The sequence below is a fragment of the Apium graveolens genome, chromosome 3, assembly GCF_009905375.1.
Source record: "Apium graveolens cultivar Ventura chromosome 3, ASM990537v1, whole genome shotgun sequence".
NCBI classification, from domain to species: domain Eukaryota; kingdom Viridiplantae; phylum Streptophyta; class Magnoliopsida; order Apiales; family Apiaceae; genus Apium; species Apium graveolens.
Genome location: NC_133649.1, coordinates 1,303,800 through 1,327,054, shown reverse-complemented (window position 1 = coordinate 1,327,054; position 23,255 = coordinate 1,303,800). Strand labels below are relative to the sequence as shown.

Below are 23,255 nucleotides of genomic sequence, written 5' to 3'. Positions count from 1 at the left end.
TGATTCAAAAAAACAAAAAACAACATTAACAACCATAAATTTGAACAAAAATAAAAATTATATTCAACATAAAATTTTATCCCTAGCATATTCCATTTCTAATGTTATATTCTTCAAGCACTGACCACTTTGACTGCTGTAAAAAAGGGAAGAGAGAATAAAGACAAGAAACCAACGGCGTTAAAGGTGGACCCTATCTCATGGGCCATCACATGGGCTTTACAAGCCAGCTGTACTCTTCACCCAAAGCCCTTTTTTATTTTATTATTTTATTTTTCTTTTAATATAAAACAGATCATTATATAAATATTATTTATCACTTGCACACACAAGAAAAAGAAAGAGGACATTTCATTTTCTTACATAATCATTCAGTTTCATGGGGGTACTAATCTCAACTCTCCTGCTTTACTTTTGTATCTATTTGTGTTTCTGTTTGTTTGTATAGTTTGATTGTAGTTGTAACAGCAGTTTTAACATGACATGTCTTTGTGTCTTTTTATTCACATGTGTTGTGTTTATGTATTAAGTTTGTAGTACTTGTTAAGGCTTGTGTACTTGGGTTTTTGTTTTGTTTTTATGTTGGTTTTAGTTGTGTAATGAATTGAATCTCTTTTTTATTATTTTTATTTTAATTTAAAACCTGCCTTATTCATTGTGGTTGATGTAGTGATATGTAGTATTGTTTATCTATATATGTAGTTTATGTGTGATTTTTGTTAGTTGATTTCTTGTTATCTGTCCGAGTATTATTCGCGTGATTTGGGGGGGGGGGGTGGTTTGAATTATAAGTATGTAATATATAGATGCTAATTTTTTATGTTTCTAGGGGAGTTGTATTGGATGATAAGGCTCGAATAACCATATTTTTTTATGGATATTGGATATAGAAAAAGGTTATGTGAATGTAATGTATAAGGAATGAAGGAGAATACAATTGTTTGTTTTAGGTAAATTGTGGCTTCGTGATGATAAGCTTTTATTGATTTGTTAGAAATATGTGCTGTGCAATATCACTACACGGCACAGCACACATGGAAAATCAATTTAAGTGTCTAGCATAGTTGCAGTTGAAGGTGAATCGTAAGGGCTATAGCCTAGAGCAACTTTCGGTAATATATACTCTTGAGGCATAGATAAGTGTCACAGATAGTCAGACTAGATGAGTAGCTGCTTGCTGTGCCGAATTTGATTTTAATATTGTGATTTTAATGGCACGGCTTCTTCTATCAAATTGTATAACATGCTTGTACACATTACATGTCCTTCTCTGTGATAAAAGATAGAATGCTACATAACTTCTGCTTCTTTCAGGATAAAGGTCTAGCATTGCCCAAGTTTGGTGAATGGGATGTCAATGACCCAGCATCAGCTGAAGGATTCACAGTAATCTTTAATAAAGCCCGGGACGAGAAAAGAACAGGTGGAAAGGCTGACTCGCCACCAAAGGATGGCTCAAGATTCAAACCTAAAACATCTCTCGGGAAGCCTCAGCCTGTAAGACGCAAACACTTCCTTGAATCAGGCGTTTATCAGACTTTTATATGCTTCCGTCTTTCTCCTTTTCTGTAATTACACTTATATGTTTATATAAGTGTAATTTTGTCAGTGTGCTATGCTTAATATCTCAAATTTTGTTATAATGTGTTTCCTATTCCTTCCTTTCCAAGTGTAGCTTTTGAATTTGGGCTCTTGCGACCTTACCTTTTGGTTGCTTTTGATGTGTTTCCTCCCCCCCCAAATGTTACTGCATTTTTTCTTAAGTTATCGGCTCGTATATATTTTTTATCACCCTGTTAAGTGCTAATTATGAGTCTGTTGCTGGAAGGTGATAATTGTGGTTTTTCCACAATGACTATTTTTTTGTACCTAATGGACACATGAAGCTGTGAATAAGAATCATAGATCTACCAGTATTGCTAGGCACAACTGTGCAAGCTTAAACACTATCTTCATTCTGATTATCTGATATTTTCACCATTGCTTATTTGCAGAAAAAGTGGTTTTGCTGTATGCAATCAGCGTCTGCAGAATCTTGAGGGGTTAGCTGTGAGATTTGCTCAATCTTGCCTACCACACAATGTATTCAAGATGACTGGAGCTGCAGTGAAGCTGTGATGGGTCATTCTGAAGATCATTTTGTTGAAATTTAGCCGACATTGTAGGCTTGATTAAGATAATTATATGGTGGTTTACTCTTCAAATTGATTTGGTTGTCTTCTTAATCGTTTCAGTTTTCCTCGATATTTTTGGCTATTTATAGTGTTCTGCAATAAACGGTTTGACACTGTCTTATATAAGATGGAATTGTCTCCTATTCTTCGTCAAAGTTGCAATGTTTTTCTATCTTGAAACTTTAAGGTTGAAATTGCTATACAGGAGCTAATCTTAGGTTTTTAAAAAGGTCACCGTGGACTGCAGGGTCTGAACATAACTTGGTTCAGATTGACATGCCATATTGTTCAAGAACAGTATTTCATTTGAATCAAAATAAAATATATAACAAACACGAAGACATTTGTTCTTTAAGTTCGATTCTCGGTCACTCCGATTTTTTTTAAAAATATATAGTACTTATTTGTAAGACAAATAAGTTTAGTCTTCCAAAAAAATAAAAAATATCAAGATTGACAAATATTTATTGACATATTGTTCAAGAATAATATTTCACTTGAATCAAAATAAAAAATATAACAAACACGAAGACATTTGTTATTTAAGTTAAGTTTAATTTTCGGCCACTCCGGGATTTATTTAAACATTCCTCCAAAAAAATAAAAACATCAAGATGCACAAATATTTATTGACATTGTAAAAGAAGTGAAAAGTGCTTTTCATTATAATCACCAAAATTTATCCATGGTCAGCTATATCTTTAAAAATATATGTCTTAACAAAAAATTAAAAACTAGAATTTAATTAAAATAGTTTTTAAAAAGTAGGGGTAATAAAGTAAATGCACATGTTCCCTGGTCTAAATATAATAATACTAGTGGGGGCTGGCACAGCACACACGGTAGCGCAACCAACAGGAAAGCATCACTGGACCCCACTCTTCAATTCTCACACCAACAATACAAAGCCTCTCAAAATCTCGCCGAGAGAGAGAAAGAGAGAGATTTGAGAGAGAGAGAGAGTCACCGCTTCTCTCCCCTTTATTCATATTTCCCTCTCCCCCAAGTTCTTACAAAACATACACACACAAAACACACACATAACTATCTCGCTTTCATTACACGCCTCTCTTGACCTGGTAATAAAACTACTCCAACCTCGTATTTATGTCTTTTTGAATTTTGATTTTTTTTACATTAACCTAATTTTCTGCTTTTGTTTTTATTGAACTTGAACTCATTTATATGCACAATTTTACTTTAATTTACTGTTTTTACTTTATTATTTGTGTTCTTTTAGGGTTTCTGTGATTTTTACCGTTCATTTTGCCCTAGGGTTTATTTAAACAGCTCGAATAGTTGCTATTGTTATTTACTCAACTGTTTGATCGTTTCGCTACATTGCGTAAACTCGTTCCGATGTAATTCGGATCTTTGTATATCTTACTTTCGTGTTATGAAGTTGTCGTAATTTTGGTTATTTAGCTAATTATGTTGTTTAAATTTAAATTGTGGACATATTTAAACACGTAGGGGACTTGCGGGGTTGTTTTCTTAATCTTTTTATATCTAGTACTTCTTTGAGTTACTCGAGTGTTTTCGTATCGGGTAGTGATATTGAATTTTTAGTGCCGAGCAGATGGCGTGGACAGAACAGGACGTTGGTAGTGGTGAAGAGAAGAAAGTTATTGGGGATAATGGGTACTTGCAGGAAGAGCGAGAGTCTCCTGCTGTGAAAGAAACTACCTCTGGTTGCATCAGTCCTGTAGAGAATGCTTTTGACGGAAAGGACGCCCTCGCTTATGCCAACATTCTCCGCTCTAGGAATAAATTTGTTGATGCACTTTCCATTTATGAGAGCATCGTGGAAAAAGATGGCGCAAATGTCGAAGCTTATATTGGCAAAGGAATTTGCCTGCAGACGCAAAATATGTTGAGACCTGCTTTCGAGAGTTTTTCTGAAGCTATCAAGCTGGATCCACAAAATGCTTGCGCTCTCACTCATTGCGGGATTTTGTACAAAGATGAAGGTCGACTGGTTGAAGCTGCTGAGGTATGTTTGTAGGATTGGTGGTACTGTTTAGGCAGAGTTTATTTTAAATTTATTTTAATGTTGAAGTCCTGGTGTTGGGTTCGTTTTTGTTTAAGATATCTATGTCTTGTCTTGTACATTAGTTGAGTTTGCTGATTAGTACTTCCAAACAGTGTAATTTCTTTATTTTGATTGACTTTACATTTACAAAGAACTTGGATAGTAGTTAAAAATATGGTACCCATGTGAGATCTGGTATCAATATATTATCAGTAACCTCCCACTGCAAGGTCATGTTAACATTTAGCTGCTTTGATTGATCAATGTGTGGTATTACGAATCCTCATTACTAATGGAATCCAAAGGATCTCTGGATTGATCAGAAGATCCTTTTAATTGGCTAGAATTCCTCTTTTTTCAGTCCAGTTCCTCCACTACCGCTCACCCCGGTTAGATTCAGGCATGCTTTGCATTGTTTCGCTACCATAATTGTGATAAGTGTACAGAAAAATATGAAGCACAAAAGTATTGTGCAAGATATTGTTTAGGGAGCCAAGAACAGAAAATTAAAAAAAGAAGTATATTTTTGAAGAATTTATGTTTGACCTATAGACTTATAGACTTAAATATGCAAAGTTGACACAAATGTCAAATCGTTTGAATGATGCTTGTTATAGAACTTTAAATAACTGTCTGTGAAACAAATAAAATTTTCACTATGTTATAATTGTAACATGCAAAGTTGCAATAAATCTTGAAAAGTATTACTGAAACATGGTTTTGGTTGTATGGGAGTAGTAGAGGTTGCTGGTTGCATAGCCTTTTGCATGTCTCCTTGTGTTGCATGTTGTCAAACTTGTGTATTGGGGTTAGGTTGTCAATCAGGAAGTACAAGCAAGACATTTGTTTTATTCTGGATCTTTTCTTGCTATTGTATCAGGCTATCATGCAAAATTAAAACACAAGTGATTGTTGCCTCCTAGTGTTAACATGTTTTGAGAGGAGTAATTATGCTAAATCTTTGTAGCACTGGTAGTGTTAATATGCAATATTCCCAGGGAGTAAGATTTATTTTTGAAAATGTAGATTTAGGTTGACATATATTGAAGTAATAAATAAGTATGATCTTAAGTGCATTAATAAGGACGCCAAGTAATGCAAGGCATTGCTCTTTGAAGTTAAGAAATTGGATTAGCCATGTGCTATTAGATTTATTAGAGTTTAAAAGATCGCCTATAAATGACAAAAGTGGGGCCGAATCTTTAAATACTTGAACTAAGGAAGAATTTGGTTGAAATACTAAATTAATTAAGAAAACAAAACCTGTGGTTTGTGTCTTTGTTTATTTTATACATATGTAAATTCAAAATTGTCTTTGGTTGGTAGAAGTATGTGGAATTTGTATTTGTTAACAACTTACATCGCTACTGGATTCTTCTAAGATACTGTACTTTATTGCACTTGGCCTATTGTGCTTCTCTTTTCATTTTCAGTTTGCAAATTTTAATTTTCTCTAATTGTTTATTATTTGGAGCTGTTGATAATCTAGTCAAAAATATGTTCTTGCTATTAAGTTGTAGTTTTTGAAGTTCATTGTTAGCAGTCTTGTCTTTTGCTTTGATTCAGTCATATGAGAAGGCTTTGAAAGCAGATTCTGGCTATAAACCTGCTGCAGAGTGCTTAGCAATAGTGCTAACAGATCTTGGTACCAGTTTAAAGCTTGCTGGAAACACTCAGGAGGGTATCCAAAAGTATTATGAGGCTATCAAGATTGATCAACATTATGCGGCAAGTTTTGTTATTTTTGTATCCTGATTGAGAGGACATAATCACCCACCTGCACACACATACCACGTAGTAAAAAGTTGTGTACTAATATATTGAATTTGTCCACAGCCTGCATATTATAATCTTGGAGTTGTTTATTCCGAGATGATGCAATATGACATGGCACTTAATTTCTACGAGAAGGCTGCATTGGAAAGGCCCATGTATGCAGAAGCATATTGCAATATGGGGGTTATCTATAAAAATCGGGGAGAGTTGGAATCTGCTATTACTTGTTATGAGAGGTTTCCTGCTTGTTAGCATCTAAATTTAAAATATTTTTCTTCTGATCATACATAAAAATTCCAAGCAAGTAGTTGTTCTGGTAAAGTCTGCTGTTAATGATTGTTTTTCTGTTACACTATTGCAGGTGTCTGGCTGTTTCTCCGAACTTTGAGATCGCAAAAAATAATATGGCAATCGCCTTGACAGATTTAGGGACAAAGGTGGGTTTCATTACTTTTTTAGGTATTTAAAACTAGATTATGTAGATTGAATACCTTTCGGCCTATTAAACCTTACACATCCTTAAGAATAAGATTAACCTTTATTTTCGACTCTGAACAAGTTCACATATTATGTTATGCCAGTCAATGGAATTGTAGCATGCAAATTGAGTCGTGCGTGCATTCTACACAAGAAATTTTGATATCTTGCTTAGAAGGAATTTCCCATGCTAGATTAGTGTAATACTGAATTAATTTCTACAGTAATTTGAACATTGTGTACATGTACTATACGGAAGTAAGATTTTATATTTATATGTGACCTTTAAATTGTTCCTGCAACTCGTATTCTTAATCCGGATAAGATGGTTGGTGTATGCCCTTTGTAGAGCGTGGAAACATCGATTATATTTGAATTCATAGCCTGCAAATAAAATGTGTGGACTACTTATTAACAGAGGCTTCGTAAATGGGTGTACTTATAACGGGGTACCCTGTTGGCTGTATCCCTGCAACTTATGCCTAAGTTGGTTTAGAAAAACAACTAAGGTATAGTAATATATATAGGTGAGTTCGGTCTCCAGTTTGAACCCAGTTGTATCTTCATCTATTGCAAATAAATTTATTAGAATCGGTATCCAGTAAATAGCGAGGTTAACGGTACTGTAGAAACATCAAACGTTACAGGCAAATAATTTTTCTACTCTCTTTGTGTGTGTGGAGTTTACTTCAGTTAATGTCATAAATAATAGTTTTATGGTGACCTGTCTTATGTGAAGTAAATTTTCTTTGTTCACCCATCAAAAGATATGATGTAATGTGTGTCAACCTGCCTGTCCATTTATGAACAATTATTAGGTATCCTGTATAAACTTGATTTCCTGGTTTATTTACAGCATCACTATGTTGAAGTTAATTAATAGCAAAGAAAACAAAGTATCTCTTTTTAGACTTTCCATTGTTAGTTTTATAAATTTAATAGGAACTCTTAATACTTCCATTTAGGTAAAATTAGAGGGTGATATCAACCAAGGGGTGGCGTATTACAAGAAAGCTCTGTATTATAACTGGCATTATGCGGATGCTATGTATAATCTTGGGGTTGCGTACGGTGAAATGTTGAAGTTCGACATGGTACGTGACAGGAATTGAAGTCTTTGCCTTCTTTTATTCTTTTGCAATGTAAATCCAATTTTAAATTGTTTTCTAATGTCGATCTTCTATATTCTTGTTTTTTTCTCAAATTCTTTTTCTCTATCCAGTGAGTTTATTTTGGGTTTTTTAAGTCAGATATTAATATTTTTCTTGACTTCACCTCATCTTCTTAGGCGATTGTGTTCTACGAACTTGCTTTCCACTTTAACCCTCACTGTGCAGAGGCATGCAACAATTTAGGTGTCATATATAAAGATCGTGACAATCTTGATAAAGCTGTTGAATGTTATCAGGTAATTCTTATAAGTATGGCCACTTTCTGTAATTATCTTTTCTTTTTTGTGGATGCAATAATCTTTTTTTTACGGAACTTTTAATTTGTAGCTGGCGTTATCAATCAAACCGAATTTTTCTCAGTCTTTGAACAATCTTGGGGTAGTTTTTACTGTTCAGGTCAGTGTTGTAGACTCTTTACATGTTTCTTGACTTCTTAATGACCATATATTGGAAAAGTTTTTTTTTTCTTTTTATTTTAATCTTTTTACCAAATTATATTGGAAAAGTTGATAACATTAATGTTGCTCAGGGTAAAATGGATGCCGCTGCGAGCATGATAGAAAAAGCTATTGTTGCGAACCCAACATATGCAGAAGCATATAATAACTTAGGTATTTATCCTTCTCCTCATGAGCATCCTGTGTGATGGTGTATATGTCCCTGTCTTCTAGCCTTTAGGAAGTTCTTTTTATTGATGTTTGAATTGGCTGGACATGATATATTATTTCATCCTTGGCTAGCTTGATCATTAATGAAGATTTTAGATGAAGTACTCTTATGACCTGAGAATATGATGGATTTGAGGTTCTGTTCATGATAACTTGATAATATTATTGAATAGTACACATGACAGACTAAGTTTAAGTCATCAAACAAAATCTATCAGGGCTCGTTTACTGAGGCTGACTAAACATTGTTCTCCTTTTGGAAGTATGTTTTTACTTTCATGAAATTGTGTGATGCAAAACTCAGCTGGATTAGATAACGAGTTAGGTAGCATGTATATATATGAGTTGTATTCATTCTGCAACTGTTTTCAGCAGTCCACTGGTTTTTGACCCTGTCTATGCAAATTGTCTTATCCAGACTGTTCTTAGATATTGTTACTTTTTGTTTATATTGAACGTTAAAGAGGAAATTTTATTTATCTAGCCATACAAGGACATTTTATGTTGGAGTTAAGTAAATAGTTTCTTTTCTTTAGTAAATCCAAAAGGTTTTCTTACTTGACCACAGTCTACGTATATGCGAGTAATCACCCAAAAGTGACAGTCTTTGTGTTTGTTGCTTTGCATTAATCGAACAATTACCTTTTAGAAATGTTTACTTGTGAATATATGATACTTTATGGCAGCCATTTTTTATTCTTTTTTGGCTCATGCAGGGGTTTTGTACAGAGATGCCGGTGACATAACTTTGGCTATCGAAGCTTATGAGCAGTGCCTTAAGATAGATCCTGACTCTCGTAATGCAGGACAGGTACTGTTATGTGTTAGTTGCTATTAACATCAGCTTTATATGTCTGAGAATAGGTGATTAACTTCCTCTTGAAGTTCCTTCGCAAATAAACTTTGTTATATTCTCCGCACTTCAACATTTGCTATCACTTTTCTTTATAACCAACTATCTTATAGGAATGCATCAGCATGAGAATCCATGTTTGCGACCACTAGATGAAACTGAGCTGTATCTGGGGGATTACTCTCTTAAGAATTTGGGATGATAAATTTATATTGCAACCATTATTGTGATTGTTCGCTAGTGCTAAATACATATACTTTTCATGAAAGAGAAGATAGTGGAATTCGTACTTGTAAAGACGTAAAGACGAGGCTAGATGGCGTCGGTTAGGCGCCTGCTTAGACGGTTATTAGGATGATTCTACGTTTCACTATATAAATTGGGTATATTTAATACATACATACATTTTTATGTTATAATAATATAGATTCAGCCATTACATACACTACCAAAGTGTAAATACTGTAATTTCATATCAAAGTACATACATAAATGTTATACCCAATGATGTATGTTATATGTTTGTAGTTTATGCATACATATAATACATATACATGCGTGTGTGTATATATATGTGAATAAGAAAGAAGAAGAAAAGAAGAAATATATACATCGCTGCTAGGAGATGCTTGTTTGTGTCTTGATGGTTGATTAGGATTAAGTGGGACGGCTGTAGGTAGTTAGTCGTGTTTTTAACTTGAATATGGGCTGGCCCATATAGAAGTAAACTGGGTTGGACTTGGTCAAAAATATACCGGGCTAGCACATGTCAAAATAAGACGGACTTAGGCGGATTCGGACGGATTTAGAAGTCGCCTAGCCGCCTAGGCGCCCCTGTACGTCGCCTACCCACTAAAAATGAAGACGGGTCGGACGCCTACCCATTTTTACCGCCTAGTCGCCGGCTCGCCGCCTTAACAACTATGGTGGAATAACAACTTCTCGCTGATGTCATACACTTTACATATATTTCACAACTTCAATAATAACAGCCGGCAAATTTTGAAAACTAAAACTACCTTTTATTTTTTTGTTCTTAATCCTCTCTGGAGTTTGTTTTGCTTGCTGTAAACTGTAGTTCAGTAAAACATCATGTTGTGTTTGGTTGGGAAGAATGGAACAAAACAATAGAATTTGGAGTTGATATATGAAAAAAAATGAATGAGTGCAAAAGTTCCTATGATGAGACTTGGGAAGAATGGAGCATTCCTTCCCAAAATGCGGGGTTTGAGCTCTAGTTCAAATCAGGAATAGTATGATGGAAAGGCTGAAATTTTTGAACATTTTTCGAAATATAGTTGAATCTGATTCCGTTCATTCCAAATTTATTAATGCAAAGTGTCAACCAAACACAACCAGGTAAAACACACAAAATTCAGAATACTATCTTAAAAAGTAAGCTACCTATAGCATTATGAAAAAAATGTTTTTTGATGATTTTAAGGGCACTTAATTTGTTCAATGAATGTACTGATTTGCTCCTGTTTTGATGCAGAATCGGTTACTTGCAATGAACTACATAAACGAGGGAAGTGATGATAAATTGTTTGAAGCTCACAGGTTAAAACATATCTTCACTTGTTTTCTTGTACTTCTAATTTTTAGTTTAGGAATACCCTTGACTATAGAAATATGGTTCATAAAAAATTATGTAGTGTCTGTTTGTTATTTAATGCGGGAATAACCTGTTTTTGAGCTTGTTTATATTTAGAATTTATTCATCGTGTGGAAGTAGCTTGTTTTCTGTTTTTGATGAAGTCTGTATTGTGTTAATTTGAAATAAAATAATTTATGATATTTATGTATTCATTCTTAATTAAGTTCGTTAAAGAGGACTGATGGGCACATTGTTCTATTTAAAGGGAGCTTGTTTCGGATGCTAGCTGCATATAAGTAGGTGACTCGTGTAGTTACGAAATAAAGAAGTTTTGGATAAACTGCTGGTGGCAAAGAAAAGTGTATGTAATTTTTATCTAGCAGTGAAAAAGTTCTACCTGAGGCATTGGCCTAAGGGAATCCTCTAAATGAAACACAAAATTTATAATTTTATTTCCGAGAATGAGCTATTTACTGTGATTGCATGGATTTTAGTCTGCCAAACCCTAAATCAGCATGCAGCAGTGAAGTGGGAACGTATTTAATATAAGAGTCATTTCACTATTTTATAGATTGAAATATTGCTGTTTTCTATTTTTTGCCCACCCTGAACGGGTTGGATATAAGGTGTATTTAGCATGCATCTTTGTGATGCTTGTTGAAATTTACCCTTCTGGGTTCTTCCAGATCTTGTAGTTGTGTATATTTATTTTGGGTAATAATAATCAAATCATGAGCTTCTGTAAATTCTTATCTGAGATCATGTTCTTGTTGCAGAGATTGGGGCAGGCGTTTCATGAAGTTACATCAGCAGTATACATCTTGGGAGAACCCTAAAGATCCACAAAGGCCACTTGTTATTGGATACGTGTCTCCAGATTATTTTACTCATTCTGTATCATATTTCATTGAGGTGCCCCTTATTTACCATGACTATGCCAACTACAAGGTTGTTGTTTACTCAGCAGTTGTGAAGGTATTACCTTAAAAACGAGATATTTACTTAAACGTTTTGGAACTTGCAAATGGACACCCTAGTTATTTAATTGCTTTTCTGGTTTAAGTTTACATAGATTACATATGTTTATCATTTCATATTTTTCTTTATTTTTTGTTGAAGTCTAGTTAAACCTTGAAAGTAGTGCCCCATATCTTGCAAATATAAGGTCGCAATATATCTTTATCTATGATGGTACAGGCTGATGCAAAAACTAATAAATTCAGAGACAGAGTCTTGAGAAAGGGAGGAATATGGAGAGATATCTATGGAATTGACGAGAAGAGGGTCGCAAGCATGGTTAGAGAAGACAAGGTTGATATCTTGGTAGAATTAACTGGTCACACTGCTAATAATAAGTTGGGAATGATGGCTTGCAAACCTGCACCTGTTCAGGTATGCCAAGGATATACTTCTGTTACTTCTCCTTGGTACATTATTCATCAAATAATATAATGTCTGTAAATTGATTGGTGTATTTAATTTGTATTGTTTAACAGGTCAGACAACTGATAATAATCGAGTAAATTGTCACGCCCACACCCCTTCCCCCCCCCCCCAACAAAAAAAAAGAAGAAAAAAGAACAGAACAAAAACCAATCAACTTAAAAGAGTGTCTCTTGAGGATTAACTGGGATCATACAAGTTAATTTACATTTTAGTCTATTAAATGCCAATGATTTGTAGGTCAGATATTGTAAATTATATATTTTATAAGCTTCGCGTCCGGCATCTCTGGTCTATACAAGAAAACCAGTGACAGCTGGTATAGTTTGAGCTAGTTTACACATTCTGATTGACGTTGGTATTTCAGGATATTATCTGATGTGTTCATCATTCTGCTGCAATATTTTTGTTGTACAATAATGATTGTTTTGCGATATTTCTGTCTGGTTTTTTCTGGAAATTTTTCTTTGTTCACCTATGGAAAATTCGGATCTCTAGGTCAATTTGTTAGCTGAACTCTTAGCATATCTTTTGTCCCTATCTCTTGCTTTTCTAATCAGAGGAAAGGTGTTTCTTAGTAGGAGAGGTGATGAATTTATCATTTCATTTTAATGCTTTATTGAGCCGTCAAATATAAATCAACCTAAAGCGTACGTTTTTGTTCTTGGGAACTGTCAGGTCTATAGTACTTTATTTCCCAGAGCAACTTTTATCATCATGTCCAAGAGAAAGATACTTACCCTTGTTACCTAAGCAGATAACTTAAGCAAGACAGTTCAAACTTACCGCTGTTTTACAATTATATCATGTATTTTGTCCATTAACTCATTATATTATTTTTTATTACATCCTTTGACTTGCTTCATAGGTGACTTGGATTGGATACCCAAATACAACTGGTTTGCCAGCAATTGATTACAGAATATCTGATCCATTGGCTGATCCTCCTAACACGAAACAGATGTAGGTGTAATCTTTGTATCCTTCTAATTTTTTTGTAGTTGCTAGTATCATGCAATGTGGGAATATGATGAAAATGCTGAAAATTCTTCTCACTTGTCTTAATAACGATAGGCATGTGGAAGAGTTGGTCCGGTTACCAGATTGCTTTCTTTGTTATACACCATCTCCTGAAGCTGGACCCCTCACTCAGACTCCTGCTCTTTCTAATGGATTTATCACATTTGGAAGCTTTAACAATCTAGCAAAGGTACAAATCAGGTTGGAATGAACATTTTTTCTAGTACCAAATTGTAGTTTTAATCGAAACTATTCTGGCATAGGATATTTGCTTAATTATAACATATCTTATTCTTTCAGATAACACCCAAAGTATTGCAAGTTTGGGCAAGAATTCTATGCGCAGTTCCAAATTCACGTCTTGTTGTCAAGTGTAAACCTTTTTGTTGTGATAATGTAAGACAGAGATTTCTTGCCACCTTGGAGCAACTGGGGTTGGAATCACTGCGTGTTGACCTTCTTCCTCTTATTCTCTTCAATCATGATCATATGCAAGCATATGCTCTTATGGATATCAGGTAAATTTCGTATAAAATAAATAACCCTTATTAGTTCTTGTAGAGCTGCTAGTTAATGTATAATAATATTATTCAATTATCCATGATCATTGCATATTAGATGTTCTCTATGTTACTCCTTTTCACATTTTGGTGTGAATGATTGGCTTAGAACCTGTAAAATATTATAAACAAAGTCAACCCTATCCCTGCCATCGGAAATTGAAATATTACTTGGAGATAATATAGCTTTGATGCCCTATAATATAGGAAAGGAAATCAATTTCCTGGATCTAGAGGATCATCAGACAATTAGAGAATAAATCTATGCCATATAACATACTAGGATATGGAGAATTTGTCATATGAGCTATTTTTCCACAGCTCTTTCCTTTTAAGTTACCATTCCTGTCTCAGACACTCAGACCCGCCGCTTATCTGCTCATCTGTCTGAAATTTGGGCACTTATACCAACTGAAGGACCACATGAGATAAACCTGTGATTCTACTTAAATGGTCCTGTACTTCTATCTAATTTTCTTGTTCATTAATATGTTATTTTGTGGCCCTATTTCTGTTTCCAAGGATAGGACATTGTCTCCTTGTCCCAAATTTCAAGGCTTCTGAGTCTATCACTCAAATGTATCATGTCCGACAGTCTGTACCCAAGTACGGGCAACATAGCCTATACATGGAATAAACCGTATGATATGTGGAATCAATCAAATAAATATTTTCTAAGCTTATAGTTCTTGAATATGAATACTGTATTACAAATTATATATTTATTAATATACTGAAGAAAGTAAATATTGATATAAGTTGATTAAGTATACCGAATATATGTATAGACTCACAAGGTCTTTGCACCAATGGTATTGGTTGTTATATATATGAATCATTTTACTGCATATTCTTAACATGTTGATTACATTATATACATTTATCTTGCCTATATTCCTTTACATCCCTATTTGAAAAACTGCAACTTTTGTATGTGTTTCTGAGGGCCTGTCTACTATTTATGTTATTTTTTTAGCTTGGATACTTTTCCATATGCGGGGACTACAACTACCTGCGAATCTTTGTACATGGGAGTTCCATGTGTCACTATGGGAGGTTCAGTTCATGCCAACAATGTTGGCGTGAGTCTTCTCAACACAGTAGGTATGGAAGTATATTGTACTTATTTAATAATGATTTCTTATTAGTTCTACAAATGCCTTGTAATTGTTTTTAGACTTCATTTTGATTTCATTTCAACCTTGCATTTAAAATCTGTATTTTGATATCACCACATCAAAAATTAGAAAAAATTCCATTTTGTGGTATGAATGGAGCCAAAACTCTCTGAAGTCCAAGTTCCTTTAAGTAAACATTAGAAAGGACACTGAAACTTGGTACCAATTTTATCGATGCAGTCTAATTCTGAAATAGTTTGAATTTGGATGCAGAGTTATAATTTAAATCCAGTGTAGATTATTGCAGGACTGAGGTGCCATTCTTTGTGGCTGGATTGTACTACTATGTTCATAGGTGTTAAAAGATTTAATGCTATCTATCTCATCTATGGCTGATGGTTAATTAATTTTTGAACTGTAGGTTCCTTGCAGAGCTTTTAATTTTTGTGGTATAACATTGTACATTCTCATTACAAAGAACACAACACACCTTAAGTTGTAGAAAATTAATCAGTTAGGGGCAATAAAAACATATTTTTAGCAGTTTCCTATTAGCTTTGTTCCCCAAGGCCTTAAGGTTATTATGTGACACATAGGATACAATTAGATGATGTTCAAGATGATTAAAAATGCCTGGAGAACTATAAGTTTAATGTGGACGTAGTGAACTACTTTGGTAAATGTCCGCATTTTTCCCTCTGATCATAGTTACTTTAGACATACATGAATTTATTTCTTTACACATGTTTCTGCTGTTACAGTTATAGGATTCTACTTCTGAAGTCACCAAGAAAAAATATAATGAGTGTTGAGAAATTTTAATGAAGCATGAATGTGCATGCTGGTGCATCTGAGGATTACTGGAGAGGGACTAAATGAAATCTTATTGGACCTGTTTGGTTGTTTGAGAATTTTAAATTCTATTTACCATGTTTTTGCTTCTCAAGTACATAGCATGGGTCCAAGATAGTTACCATTAATCTATGCATTTAGATCCATGTTTAAAGTCATTAAGATTACATGTATGATGTGTTGTAGGACTAGGACATCTGGTTGCCAGAAGTGAAGATGAGTATGTTGAACTGGCACTGCAGCTGGCCTCAGATGTTGCGGCTCTCTCAAACCTGAGAATGGGTTTGCGAGATTTAATGGCCAACTCCCCTCTCTGTGATGGTGCTAAATTTTGCGGTGGTTTGGAGTCCGCATATAGGAATATGTGGAGCAGGTATTGCAAAGGTGACATGCCATCTTTAAAGCGCATGGAGCATTTGCAGCAGCAGCCGCCTCAGGAACAAATTGTTTCCAGGGGGTCCTCACTGGCAGCGTCAGAAGCAACAAAGATCACAATCTCTAAAGGTGTTTCTCCTGAGCCAGTCAGGGCAAATGGATTTAATACCAGTCCATCTTTGCTAAAGCCTTCTGCTAGTGAACAAAATGCAATTAGTCTGCCAAGCTAAGTATGGAATAATGAAAGGGACAATAGCTAGTCTTAGGCTCATTTTTTTCACGGGAAAGAGGGCTGGTAATACACCAAACCTCCAAATTATTTAGTAGGAATGGAGTTTGGGGTACTGCCAAGTAGTGATATATACGGAATTGCATTTGTCATGTTCTTGCATCTCTTTCCCTGAAACATATATGTGGTTTGTAATATAATGTGGTTCGAATCTCTTGCCTGTTTGGTGATTCCAAAGGTTGTAATATATGGCTTCGCTAATAATGCTGCTTTAGTAGAAATTTCCAGGTACCATTAACCTACAAAACACTTCTGAAATTATACTTCGGCTGTTTATAATTACAGATTCTTATAATCGTATATCTGGAGTATAATCAATTCATAAAGTTAATTTTGGGGCCATGTATATGCTTGCAAATATTTTCTTGATATCTTGAAGGATGAGTAATTTCAGAGGAAAATATGTATGAGACTGTAATTGGTGAGATTACAAGCCCTCACTATCCTTGTAAACAAACATGGACATGATGCATATGAAACCAGAAATGCCTTTAGAATTGTTATGGACAGAATAGACTTTTAGCCAACTGCTAGCTCCAACGGTATCGTTAAATTTGTTAGCTAAAATAATTTGAAATAGAGATTATCTATAAATTTACTGGACATGTAAGATTATTTATTCCGATGGAGTTGGTTATAATGAGTTGGCTATAACAGTATGTTATTATTTCAGGTGGTTATAAATAAAATGTAATATTTGAATATGGTAACAAATTATATGTAATTTAATTACAGGTTGTTATTCAACAGATATAGTCAACGAGAGATTGGCTAAATTTTTGGCTAAACTTTTTTAGCTTAGGGTAATGAACCATTGGAATATATATTTTTTTACGTAATATCTAAATCATATTATATCAAAGACATTGTTAGCCTTCTGCTCAATTCTCCCAGAATCAGACTTCCAATATCAAGGGGTTTGTCATGAGCCATTGAATATACCAGCTTCTGGACCACATTTGATATGTTATCATAGTCTATTTTCCTGCAAGTGAAGGCCTCGATTATTGTTTCAAACACAAAGGTCCAGATATAACACATGATTTGACATATTATATTAAACTATGGAACAGTGCAGTTCTTCACACAAACATAGATGATAATTAAACAGTTTCCTTGATGGTAACTTGCACAATTAGGGGTGTGGCTGTTGAGTAGTGACATCAACAAAGTGTTGGACATTTCTACTGACAACATGGTTGAATTACCTAGCTCTCAAGAATTGGCTGATTTCATGGACTTCATTAACTACATTCAGAATGTTGACTTGGTCACGCTAAACAAGAGGAACCTGAGAAGAGAATGGTCCTTTGTGTTTGAAACAATAATCGGGGTCTTCACTTGCAGGAAAATAGACTATGATAACATATCAAATGTGGTCCAGAAGCTGGTATATTCAATGGCCCATGACAAACCCCTTGATATTGGAAGTCTGATTCTGGGAGAATTGAGCAGAAGGCTAACAATGTCTTTGTTAAGTAGAGATAAAGATATATATTTTCCAAGATTCATAAGTCTACTTTAAATTATAAAGTCAATGACATTTATTTCACTAAAGGGATAAATGTTAATCAAATAGGAATTTGTAAATCAGTCTCCAAAGTTCTGTTTAGAAGACTGAATACAACAAATAAGGTAAAGGTAGGCCTAAACCTGACTGACTTTATGTTGGAAAAATTTAGGACTTACCCTTATCATATGCCTGATATGAGAATTAGTACAATTTCTAGCACAGCTATGGCTCCTGGTCATGTAGCAGTACAAATTCAGGAACACCCATAGGAGCTTACCACCGATGAGACCACCTCTTCACAACCATTAGATGCTAGCAAACCAACTGCTTCATCCTCTCAAAAGGGTGGAGTTAGTAAAACGAAAAGAAAGCAGACTAGCCTGGTAGTAATTAGTGAAAGCGGATAGGAACCTAGCGAGGATGTGTCACCCTTGGTCAAGAAACCAAAAAAGAAGAAAAAGATAGAGCTGACCACTCAATTAACCACCTCTGCATCTTTTCAAAAAGATGTAGTTGTACATAAGGGACAAAATAGACTCTAGTGGCATCTTCTCAACAAGGTGTCACTATTTAACAAAATATTATCCCAAATGCACCCTGTAATGAGTTTGCACCACCTCTTAAGCACTATCAAGAGGGTGGAAGAACAATTCTGGATGACACACACATGAGTGAGAGCACATCAATTGAAACTCCCTCTTTTATTCAGGGGGTTGCCAAAACTTACTTATGAAATATCAAATCTCATTTCATCTAATTAAGAGTTTGAATCCACCTCTCAAACTCTGCCAAAATCAAGTGGCACGGTTCTTGAAACTGTGATCACCACTCAGAACCCACATTTGGATGGTGAGAGGCTACATGCTGAGGTAGACCTTGATAACACTATCACAAATACATGGCTTTCATCAGTTCTTACTAAAGACCCTGTGGTTACAGACAAAAAATCACCTTTATGTGCACAACAGTCTTCACATACTGCAAGGTTTGAGGGTAGTACTCTTGAGGGAGAGCTACTCAAATCATCTCCAATTCAATTGGAGGTTTCAAATGTAGGAACAACTACCCTTATAACCCTAGATGAAGTTGCTTTGACAATCGAGGTTAGGAGTCCAACTACCAATGATCCACTTACCGGGGAGGTAAGTAATCAAGCACATTCAAGTGCCAATTCTTTGCAACAAGAACAAGGGTTTGAGAACATGGTACACAACAGTAACCTGGTCAACTCCCCTCCAATTTAAATGAAGGTTCACTCACCAAGTGAGCAACATACTGTCAAAATTACAGTTCCCACTGTGAGTCCAACTGTGACATCTGTCACAGGTGCACCATCCACCTCAACCACCATATAGCCAAATACTGAACAACCTTCCATTTCTACCCAACAAACACATCTTCTTACTACCTGGCTCCAAGATTCACAAGCTCAACACAGTTAGTAGATGAAATTCTTGTAGAACATATAGAAGGTTTTGCAAATATAGCTCAACAACTTCTTACATATGACATGTCAAACTGTGACTATCAAGCAATTCTTCTCAACTACAGAAAGAAAGTTGAGGATCAACAGGAAAAGGATATGGATGCAGCTGAAAGAGATGGCAACGTGGATGCTTGATTGTCTAAATCTTTTACTATTGACATGGAGGAAGCTTTCTCAAGATTCAGGAAAGATTACATCACCATACTTGACAGCAATACTAAAGAGCATACATCTCAAGAGGTCTATGATGCTGTCACAGAGATCCATAAAGCTCAACTTAAGGAATTCTACTTTAATGATAAAGTCTTAGAGAAAACATTGGACATACATCAAGAAGGAGTTAAACAAATGATAAGGGCATAAATAGATGAGCTTCTGCCCAGTCAAAGGGAAATCGAGACCAAATTTGGGAAATTTACTAATAAGCTAACCAAACTAGATCTCAGACCTGTGGAGACTATTGTTAAGCAACTAAGAGAGTCCTTTGTGGCCCTTCATATATTTATCCAAAATCAAATCACTCAACATAATGATATTAGGGTCAAACTGGATCAACTTCATAAGGCCAGGTATGAACCATCTGCCTTGATGATAGAAGAGGTCAAAAGGGTGGTCCAAGAGTCTTTTGGTGGTGGAATATCTACAAGCTCAATGCCTTCCTCATCTACTTCTTCATCTGCTCAACTTCAATCTCTACAAACTCAAGTTACTGAGCTTCAAGCCACAAATGCATCCCTGACATCCCAAGTATCTCAGTTAACGGCTCTTGTCCAAAGCCAACAGAGTGACATCAAGCATTGATAGACTCTCAAAATTACTATCAAATGCAGACAAGAGTGTTATTGGGAGCTATCATAGGTGCACTCAAATTCCATCTTCATGAAACACCACAAATTGTTAGAACACAGATCCTCAAGGAATTACAAATGCCTGCTACCAAGCCTAAGGGGGAGATGGAGTCCAAGATAAAACTTACTAGTCAAAATGAAGATGTTGGAATACAATAGAGACTCGTGATGGCAGCTTCTGCAAGGCCTGCGAGTCTCAGTGAATCTAAACCATCACACTTACAAGAAAGATGTGAACAACAATGTGAACTTCTTGTGAGTGGTACTAGTCATACGACATATGCTGAAGAAAAAGAGAGTTGTAGTCAATATCAATGATTCTGGAGTTGTCAGATGTATGCAAGTCTCACTAGCATTTCTCAAATCTAAGAGAGCGTCGGAACTGGACATCTTTATAAATAAAGTCAAAGTGATGATCCATGAGGACACTCAATTGCTCAGGGAACTTAAAGCAGACCAAGAAGAAGCTTTTCATGAGGCATATCTTAAACCTAGAAAGGGAGTGGCCTACATCTGTCCAACTACCAAGAAGTGCAGATAATTCCTAATCTCAAAGCACTGATCGATGAAGAATAAGAAGACTGTGATGATTATTGAGACTGATTTGAAGAACAAGAAGATCTAGTCTGATGAGGACCTTGAGATGATCAAAATCTTTGCAAGATACTTGAGTAATGATGATGCCATGCTACTAAAAATTGTTATAAATAAAAAAGATAGTGACTTGGATGATGATGGGCAAAAGAAAGATGAACAATTTTTTTTTGGCTCAAATCCAAGTCAATCCAACAGAAGTAGTGGGAGTCATAAGGAAGCAAAGGGTAAGAATGATGAGAAGAAAGCAGGGGATAAGGATGGAGAGAAGAAAATGATTGAAATAGATGGTAAATACACAAAGAAAACACCTATAAGCCAAACATCTAAAACTCGACAAATCTCAATCTAAATTCCTAGCCAAACACAAACTCAAAACATCCAAACCTCCAAGCCTAAATATCTTTACAAACCCACATCCAACTCTTGACTTAAAATACCTATCATAGCCAACCAAACCTCCTTGAAGAAACTGATCAAACCTCCATCATCCATACCATCAATCGAAACTCATTTCAAGTCTACTGGGAGAAAATTAAAGAAAATAAAAGTTGAAATAGGTGCTCTTTGAAACTGCTTTAATCAAGATGATTTTCTACCAATTTTAGAAGAAATTTCAGATGATGACCACAACAATCAACTAGCTGAAGAAATAGTCAAAGTTTGCGTAGAAACGTTGGGAGAGGTGAAAATTTATTTTAAAGATGGTACATTTAATTTACTCTACAAAGAAGTAATTGAAAATTAATAAACAGTAGAACTTGAAAGAGTAATTAGTTTGATTACTGGGAATGATGCTTTCACAGTGATGAGGAGAGTTGAATTGGATAGAAGATTGAGAAACAAGGATGTAAGACATGCAAGGGAGAAAACTGAGAGGGAGGCAAATTCCATCAAAAAGGCTAGGGAGATGGAGATGTTTAAGAAAATGTCAAATGAGCTAAAAGACAAAGGGTTGAGTAGAGTGTCTCAAGATAGTGTATTTCTGAATATCGAGACTTAAAGATTCTCAAGATACATGATAAAATATCTTGACAGTTACTCAGTAAATGAATGGTTGAAACTGGTGGAAGCTTTGAGGGGGACTGAGATAATTGAGAAACTTGAGTGTCTTGTTAAACTCGGGAATTTAATTAGAGAGCAACCATGATTTAAAAAGTTTAGCTGATTCCGTACATTTAATTCTCAATATAACTGCAAGATGATCGCATGTATAAATTTTTTACTTTATCAATCCGTTAGTTTCTTTTCTAATTTTTAGCTTGGGGTTAGTCTTGTTATCATGCATGAATTTGTGATAAATAATCTTCTCACAATTTGGGGAAGATTGTTGTGCAAGACATGCCTCTACATAACAAGGCTAAGTCACTTTGACAACCCTGAGATTTAGTTGTATGATGATCTCTTTATATTTTGTAATTATATTTCTTGAGTCTATAAAAGGGTGAAAGAGATTGAATTGGGAGATTTTTCTATGAATAGCCATCAAGCTAAGAAATAAACTCTGGAAGAAGATCAATCATGATCATGCCTCAGAGAGAAGCGTAGAAGCTTGGAATTGAATAAAGTTGTTTTTGGAAAAATATTTTAAGTCATATATCGACAAGTACAGAGATGTCTATCGAGAAGTCAGAATAACTCGTAGAGAAGTCACTCTACTTGTAGAGATGCCATTATACTTGTAGAGAAGTCACTCTACTTGTAGAGATGTCATTATACTTGTAGAGAAGTCATTTTACTTTTAGAGATGTCATTCTACTTATAGAGAAGTGGAGATGTCGGCAAGTCAAAACTGCATGTAGGGAAGTGGAGATGTCGGCAAGTCAAAACTGCATGTAGGGAAGTAGAGGTGTCGACAAGTCAAAACTGCATGTAGAAAAATGGAGACGTCGAAAAGTCAAATCTGCATATTGATAACTGGAGATAACGATAAGTCGTTCAACATATCGACATGAGACAACTCTACACAATATGAATGATCTCGATAATAACTCAGAGTTACAGAATACAACCAACTTGAAGATTAAAGATTATCAATCAACAAATTGTTTCATCACTGAAATGGAAAGTCTACAAATGCAGTTTGAAGAGTGCAAGAACAAGGGCCAATATGATTTGGAAAAATGAGGATCACAGATCTAGTAGATTATACACATATATGTTGCACTAGAAATAGAAATAGACAAATTAGCTTTACAAATTGTGTTAGTCTATTTTAGTGCAACATCTGTAAACTGTGCATGTTGATCTATAAAATATGTCACGGGTTTTTAGTCCAAAGTAATGAAAAACAGATCTAGAAATCTTGTATTCTCTCAAGAGAAGTAGTTGAGTTCTTATTATTCAAGAACACAGATTTGTATCACAACAAATTTGATTTAAATATAAATCAAGTGAGTTTTGATAAT

The 23,255-nt window shown here is 35.0% G+C and overlaps 2 protein-coding genes across 4 annotated transcripts; both read left to right on the top strand.

The window, feature by feature from the left end:
* The first annotated feature begins 281 nt into the window (after positions 1 to 281).
* On the top strand, positions 282 to 2,329 carry LOC141710494 (protein NOI4-like). Its single transcript, XM_074513060.1, has 3 exons — positions 282 to 385; positions 1,315 to 1,497; positions 1,995 to 2,329. The coding sequence occupies exons 1-3, from the start codon at positions 380 to 382 to the stop codon at positions 2,037 to 2,039; spliced, it is 234 nt and encodes a 77-aa protein (XP_074369161.1). The 5' UTR covers positions 282 to 379; the 3' UTR covers positions 2,040 to 2,329.
* Positions 2,330 to 3,024: 695 nt separating this feature from the next.
* Positions 3,025 to 16,627, top strand: LOC141711339 (putative UDP-N-acetylglucosamine--peptide N-acetylglucosaminyltransferase SPINDLY). 3 transcript variants are annotated; one of them, XM_074513732.1, is made up of 18 exons: positions 3,025 to 3,253; positions 3,754 to 4,167; positions 5,773 to 5,934; positions 6,043 to 6,218; positions 6,344 to 6,419; positions 7,425 to 7,553; positions 7,748 to 7,867; positions 7,959 to 8,027; positions 8,161 to 8,242; positions 9,016 to 9,110; positions 10,648 to 10,712; positions 11,526 to 11,724; positions 11,947 to 12,141; positions 13,061 to 13,155; positions 13,267 to 13,402; positions 13,513 to 13,730; positions 14,749 to 14,876; positions 15,929 to 16,627. In XM_074513732.1, the coding sequence occupies exons 2-18, from the start codon at positions 3,754 to 3,756 to the stop codon at positions 16,345 to 16,347; spliced, it is 2,778 nt and encodes a 925-aa protein (XP_074369833.1). In that variant the 5' UTR covers positions 3,025 to 3,253; the 3' UTR covers positions 16,348 to 16,627. The 3 variants fall into 3 exon arrangements, with proteins under 3 accessions (XP_074369833.1, XP_074369832.1, XP_074369834.1); XM_074513731.1 differs by having other exon boundaries at positions 3,744 to 4,167; XM_074513733.1 differs by lacking the exons at positions 14,749 to 14,876; positions 15,929 to 16,627 and having other exon boundaries at positions 3,744 to 4,167; positions 13,267 to 13,413; positions 13,513 to 13,647.
* The last annotated feature ends 6,628 nt before the right edge of the window (positions 16,628 to 23,255 follow it).

Bases quoted from the DNA above. Each gene is read 5' to 3' on its own strand.
- LOC141710494 (XM_074513060.1), top strand. The intron at 1,498-1,994 runs GTAAGACGCAAA...GCTTATTTGCAG, and splicing joins CTCTCGGGAAGCCTCAGCCT to AAAAAGTGGTTTTGCTGTAT.
- LOC141711339 (XM_074513732.1), top strand. From the start codon at position 3,754: ATGGCGTGGACAGAACAGGACGTTGGTAGTGGTGAAGAGAAGAAAGTT. The intron at 6,219-6,343 runs GTTTCCTGCTTG...ACACTATTGCAG, and splicing joins GCTATTACTTGTTATGAGAG to GTGTCTGGCTGTTTCTCCGA. The intron at 9,111-10,647 runs GTACTGTTATGT...GTTTTGATGCAG, and splicing joins ACTCTCGTAATGCAGGACAG to AATCGGTTACTTGCAATGAA.